The following is a 7,557-nucleotide window of genomic DNA, read 5'->3' as shown; positions in this document are numbered from 1 at the left end:
AAATTATAGACTCTTAATGACATCGTAAATACTCAAATTAAGGAAAAAAGTTTCTGTTTGAGGAAAAGTAGGTTCAGTAAGCCTAATGTAGAGGAGATTTACATTTGGTGAGAGATTGCGAAAAATATATATATGTGAAATTCTCACATAAAAAATAATATGATGAATGAGAGATGTATAAATAAAAATGATCCTAAAATTTTATATTAAATATAATATTAAATTCATAAGTGTATTTTTTTATAAAATTTATATAAAAAAAAAATTTTACTACTTTAGACTCCCTAAATGTCTTAACATTTACTTATAAAAATGAAGCGTTGATAATAATTCTTTCTATTTAAAAGTAATATTAGCATATTATATTTTCATGATTACATTTTGCATTCGAATGGTAATGATTTCATTCGTTTATTATATTAATTTACACAAATAATGTAATACTATAATAATTGAAGATATTTCCATTCATTTTCTTTTTAATAAATTACTTTTTTTTTTAAGTAATTTGATTATATCACAGCTTATTGTTATGCAGACGAACTAAATATTAATTATATTACTTAATATTGTACTCTAACTTCTCAGATAAAATGATTATAGAAACTAACTATATTATACGCAGTTTGTCAATCTCATGAAAAATAAGTAATTAAAGATAAATAAACTGAAATTGAATGCTTTGATTACTTGAAAGGAAAATATAAGACTTAAAAATTAAATATAAAAATTTTAGAAAAATAAAAGACTAATAGAGTCTGATTGAGTTGTTATTGTTTGATGTTATTGATTGGTCTTTCACGTTACTTCTTTTGACTTTTATAACTTTACTTGTAGGTACCTAGAAGACTCTTGAAAAATTTTAAAACACACTTTATCACATTCTGCAGTTACTTGTAATCATTGCCCACTCTTTAAAATTGCTTGAAACTGCTTAAAACTGTTGTCAATTTCCTTCTTTTAAATAACTATCTAATAATCACCATTAATTTAATTATTAATTATTTCATATTACAAATTAATTGATTTAATATAATAAAATTAATTAAATTAATTTTTTTAAAAAATAATTTAATTACGTTTTTAATTTAAAAATAATTAATAAATAAAATAATTATTTTTTTGTGTAAACGCAAACCCAAAAATGTTCCACGGCATTGATGTGCGCAAACTCAGGGCATGTCCCGCGTTTAATTTAAAACTTGTCAAATTCTTGCGCGTGGAGCGGATGATAATGATAATTATATTAATAAATTATTAACATAATATCTTAATCAGAGTATAATTTTAACTTTTATTATAATAAATTTATATTATTAAAATTAATATAAAATGGAATTAAATATTAAAGATATAAACACTTTAATTATATTGAAAATATAATATTTTTAATTTATTAAGCATTTTAATATTTCTTAATGTTTCTTTCTTTATTCTAAAACTAGCTTAATATTCGTACTTTTACAAATAAATTTATTACTTTTAATATTTTAAATTGTTAATATATTTATATTTATAATTAATATTAATTAATTATAATACAATAAATATAAATTTAATATTATATAAATTATTAAAAACTATATCTTTAAAATGCATTGAGAATATATAATATGTAAAAAGGAATAATTATTAGTATAAGATTATATTAATATCCCAAACAATTAAAAAAATATATAAATAAAAAGCAAAATAAAACATAAAAATTTTAAAAAATTGTAATAAATTCATTTTAAATATAATATTATTAATTAATATATTTTTATTATTTTAATATTAAAACTCTGTTTGTTTCGTGAAAAATAATTTGTCAATGAAAAATATTTTCTATGAAAAATGTTTTATAAAAAAAAAAATTTATAAAATATTTTTTATTATTTGATTGCAATATTAAATTGATAGAATATATTTATATTTTTTATATATAAGTATTTTCATATTTTAATAAGATTATTAAGGTCTAAAAAAATAAAAAAATAACTTAATTTTTCTTAAAATTAACTTATTTTTTTTATTAAGAAAATACTTTCTGTTAGACCCATTTTTCTAAAGTGCTCCAAATATTAAAAAATGTAAAAAATTATTTTTTAAAGAAGTACTTTATAGGAAATAAACGGAACTATTTATTGCAAAAATTTTGAGAGTTGAATAAATAATTAGATAATATTTTTTTAGTGCAATAATATGAGATTATTTAAATAATATTATGTAAATTATATGTTAATTATTTGTAAATAGATTAATGTAAGAGATATTTAAGGAGATAAGGTCCTAACAATGATGCAAAATTTTATCCAAAAGTGAAGGTAAGGTCGAAATGTTAATGAAGCTCATATTTATTATTTAATTAATATGAAATAAATAGAAATAATTTTTTTATAAAAATGAAAGATATTTCATTAATTAAAAATAAAATAAAAAAGTAAAATACAAAGTAACATATAATGTTTTAAATAAATAAATTTATAAAAAAAGTAATATAAAAATTTTTTCCATTATGCATTTAATCTCAAATACCTTAATTTTTAAAAATTTATTTAAAAAAAATAACAATGTAAATCATAAAAATTAAGATAGTAATATCAATATTAATGAAAATTAAAAGAAAAATAAAAAATAATTAAAAGATAATTATATACTATTTTTTATGAAGGAAAACATGTGATAAATAATATTCTTATATAAATAAATTTATAAAAAAAGCAATATACATAAAAAAATTTTTAAATAATCCTTTTAATCACAAACACCTTAATTTTTAAAAATTAAATTTACAAAAATAATAATTTAAATCATAAAATTTAATGTAATAATGTCAATAATAATGATAATTAAAAGAAAAATAAAAAAAATTAAATAATTAATATAAAAGAGAGTTATACACTCATTTTTTACGGCGAGTGATACGTGGTAAAAAAAATATTTTTACATAAATAAAATTATAAAATAAAGCGATGCAAAAAGTTTTTAAATAATGTATTTAATTACAATTACCTTGATTTTTTAAAAATAAAATTTAAAAAAAAATTAATAATTTAATCATAAAAATTAAGATAATATTATCAATAATAATAATAATTAAAATAAAAATATTTTTTTTTATGAAGGATAACATATAATAAACACTTTAAAAAAAGTGTTTACTATAAAAATACATGTCCTCTCTCTATATATATATAAATATATTACTTTTTCGTATATATATTAAGTTTTATCTTTTTATTCTTTTTAACGCATCTTCTTTTATAGAAGCAAATATTAGACCCCTTCTTCTTGTACATTATGTTTTACAATTCATTCCTTAGACTGAAATATTGAGATACATTAGCAAATTTATATTGTGATATTATTGTATCAAACAATTTTTAATGTAAATTATTCACAATAATTTCCGATAAAATAACCTCAATAATATAAGAATCATTTGAAAAAAGTAATTTTTTTAAGAAAAATAATATAGGCTGTAAACATATAATTTTATTTTTAACTTCCATGCAAAAAAAAAAAATTTATATTTTCTGTGCCTTTAATATGATTCTAATAGAGATCATTACATGGTGCTTGTGAATCAAATGTATATTTTGTTATATAAAAAATGTGTAATTTAAAAAAAAATTGAATATAAATAAAAATAATTTATATTTAACTTCTTTATCTTTTTCATGATTTATTATTATATACAACACAACTCAACTCAACTCAATTAAGTTTTTATCCCTCAATATATATATATGTGTGTGCGCACGCATTTTATCAAAATAATATTAGCAATAAATAAAATTTTAAATACAATGAAAATAGAACTTTAATTCCAATTTTTTTTTTAATTTTTAAGATTATTTTTTTTTCTTTTGCGCAATTATGATAAATTTAAAGAAAAAGATTTTTTTTCTTCGTCTTTACATTTTTTTTATAAGCTATAAAATTATTCTCTATTTAATTTAATATGAAATATTAAATTAATTTCCTTAACTCTATCTTAAATTAACGGTACTACTTTGTCAATTAAATTGTGACTCATAATATATTATAAAATTTACTATTTTAGAAATAGTTAAAATAAAAAAATAAGCTTAATTGTGAGTAATGTAACTATATGCATAATTACGAATTAATTAATTAGTTAACTAATATAGATTTTACGTATTTAATATTATCAAACTTATAACAATTAGCTGTTTATATAAACATATTACTTATGATTATGAAAAGCATATTGTATTAAAAAGCTGTTTTCTATTTGCAATATTATCAAATTTGCTTATAATTTATTTTTTTTTAGTAAAAAAATTTTAATTCAATTTTGAATATATGATTTTTGTATTTAGTTATATTATGAAAGGGTAAAAATAAAGTGAAATAAATTATTACAATATTGTTAATTTAAATGTATTATAAAATCAAATTTATCGTCATAATCATACTAATATAAAATATATTTATTGCTAAAAAATATTTAATAAATAAAAAATAAATTTTACCAGAAAAATTTTAAAAATAAAATGAAGTATTAAAAATTATTGCAATCTATTGTATTCTTATGCATTGTATGGAACAGAGTTAAATGAAGGTGCATTATAATGAAAAAAAAAAATTAATGTTTTTTTTTTGTATTTTTTAATTTACTACGTTAATCAAAAAGTAACTTTGTTTTAAATACTTTCTTAAAATTAATAACTAAAATTTAAATATTAAAAATCATAATATAAAAAAAATAACAATATACAATGAACTTTGATTAATATTGATTAATATGGTTAGATTTCAAAAATCATTGGTCCAATCAAAATAAAGAAAAATAAGAGAAAAAAATTAAAATATTATAAAATTGGAGAAAATTTTAAATATTAAAAATTGCAAAAGAAAAAAAAAGTCATATGCAATAAATATAATAATTAAGATAGCTATATTTTCAACGTAATAATAGTTATATTTTCAACGTAATAATTAATTATATATATTTTAAACTAAAAAATTTTTAATTAATCTAATAAAAATGAAGAAAAATAGAAAAAAAATTAAGAGAAAAATTCAAAAATTTGTAAAATTAGAAAAATAAAATGCTAAACAAAGAGAGAGTCGCATTCTCTTTTACTTTCGTTTTGATGTAAATATAAGTAAACTTCCTTTAAATTTAAAAAAAAAATCGTCCATTACCATTTTAAATAAATAAGATAGTATTTGAATTTATAACCTATTTTAAAATTTCATTTAAAATATATTATTTAATTTATAGTAAGTTTAAAGATAAATAATTAAGTATTTTTTAAAACAATTAATTATTTTATAAAATTATAAAAATTATTTTTAAATAATTTAAGTGTTTAAAATAATTTAATTTATTAAAATAATAAAAAGCTTATACAATACTTTTAAGTAATTAGGAATTTATTTTCTTTCTTCACAAATATCTTTATAAATTTTTCATTATTACTTTCAATTTTGAATAATAATAATAATAATAATAATAATAATAATAATAATAATAATAATAATAATAATTAATACCACACAATTTTACTTTAAAATGAATGATTAGTTTCCACAATTTGCTTATAAATTATTTTTAGTAAAATTAATGAAATTCAAAAGAAAATATGTTTAGCTTTATATCTACTTTTGAAACTATGGAAAATATGTTTTTCAGATTATTAGTATTTTTTGGAATACTATTAATACAATTAATGAAGATAATATTTAAATATTTTCTTAAATATATTAAGAAGATATAAAAATGTTTGATATTTTAAAATGATAAAAGTAATTATATAATTTAATCAAATTGAAATTATTTTATATCCTTAATTTGTTTTCTTTATTATTATATTTTTATTAATAATTTTTTTAATATTATAAAAACTTCATTAAAAAGTGTGAAATAACAAATTTAGTTACATGAAATAAAAACTAATAAAATAAAGTACTGAGTAATCAACAACAAATTTAAAATAATATTTTATTTTTTATGTTATATATATATATATATATATATATATATATATATAATGAATTTGCAAATGAACATGGATAAATTTACACTGTGCAATGTGATTTTATAAATAAATATTGAAAATGTTATATAAATTAAATTTAAATTTTACATATAGCAATGAAATTTGTTTTGTTATTAAACTGTGCAAAATTTTTATTTTTTTGAAATGAACATACTGATGCAGCAATTACATTTTAAATAACAAGTTTTGAGCATGCTGGTTTTTACCTATTTGAAGCTTTTTTTTACACTAAAAAAAGTAATTTTTTTTTGTTTTTAGCTCAATATTAATTAAATGAATTTTTGTAAAATTAATTTAATTATTTTATTCTATTTATTTAATTAATTTTAGGATCCAGATAAATTAGTATATAAATTAATGTAGGTGAAAATAAATATAAAAAAGGAGTTAGCATAAAACCAGTTAGCTAAGAGAGTAGTTTGAAGAAGCTATTTGTGAAGTGAAAAGTTAAGAGAAATTACACGTAATGAGTAGGTAACTGTTAAAAATGAATGTGATTTTCATAGTTTTAAGACTCTTTCAAAAGCCTGTAGAGGAAGATATAAATATCAAATATATGCAGCAACGTGAAAAGCCGTAATAATCCAATTCAATAATATAAATTAGATTTTAATAATCTTTTATATTTTATTTTATTCGTCTTTAATTTATCAATTGTGGCATTTTATTTTTAAAACCCAATGTTTATTTTTCTCAAATTTTATATTCTGTTCAAGCACAATTAAATTGATCCTTTTTTATTTTATTACTCATAAAATTGACAAAATTACATATATTAGAGCCAATTCTCATGATATTTAATTTTAAATGTTAAAGCATAAATTAAGTGATATTCTTCATATCTAATACGCTCGCAAATCATAAGTTACAAGACACGGATATTGTTTTCCAAAATAAACACTCTTATAACAATTAATTTGAGTTCCGACATTTCTGAGGTTTGAAAATGATCTTTTGAGTAATTATTAGGATGATCTAAAATTCCAATCAAAAGTTTGATGAAAATCTTATTTTTGTCAATAATAATAGACTTTTTAAAATAAAAATACATATTACCAAATATTTTAAAATATTCATGAGTCACATCTGTATTATTGTTTATTATTTATTTATATGTTGATTAGAAAGGATGAATTTCTTTTGGTCATTGTTAAATGATTTATGAATAGGTCAGAATTGGTGGCTACATAAAAAAGTCATTGTTAAATGATTTATGAATAGGTCAGAATTGGTGGCTACATAAAAAAAAAAAAAAAAAAAATTATTGCCTCAAACCTTGAGCATTTCCAGTTATACATTGACGCACTCTCTCTCTCTCTCTCTCTCTCTCTCTCTGTCATGGTTCCATTCTCTCTCTCTCTCTCTCTGTCTCTCTGATAGTTCTTAGTTGGGACTCTGCAACTCTTAATTGATGGCTTTTTGCTCTTGGGGTTGTTTCGGAGGTGGCGGTGACACCAGAGGTATCGTTTGAAGTTCTTCTATAAACCAAACATTTCTTAAAATTTGTTTGTATGTTTGGAGTTATATGCACTGTTTCTTACAA

The 7,557-nt window shown here is 17.9% G+C and overlaps 1 protein-coding gene across 5 annotated transcripts in view; it reads left to right on the top strand.

Annotated features, from left to right (window-relative positions):
• Positions 1 to 7,288: 7,288 nt before the first annotated feature.
• The window catches only part of LOC110641022 (proline-rich receptor-like protein kinase PERK15), a 41,754-nt gene continuing 41,485 nt past the window's right edge, over positions 7,289 to 7,557 (top strand). Inside the window, exon 1 of one of the 5 annotated variants that reach the window (XM_058150055.1) lies at positions 7,289 to 7,474. In XM_058150055.1, the coding sequence (XP_058006038.1) occupies positions 7,426 to 7,474 (49 nt within the window). In that variant the 5' untranslated portion in view covers positions 7,289 to 7,425. The remainder of the gene's footprint in view (positions 7,475 to 7,557) is intronic. The other 4 variants (XM_058150053.1, XM_058150052.1, XM_058150054.1 and 1 more) reach the window with 4 other exon arrangements.

This window comes from Hevea brasiliensis, chromosome 7 (genome assembly GCF_030052815.1).
Source record: "Hevea brasiliensis isolate MT/VB/25A 57/8 chromosome 7, ASM3005281v1, whole genome shotgun sequence".
In the NCBI taxonomy this organism is placed as follows: Eukaryota; Viridiplantae; Streptophyta; class Magnoliopsida; order Malpighiales; family Euphorbiaceae; genus Hevea; species Hevea brasiliensis.
This window is presented reverse-complemented; position numbering and strand designations above follow the sequence as displayed.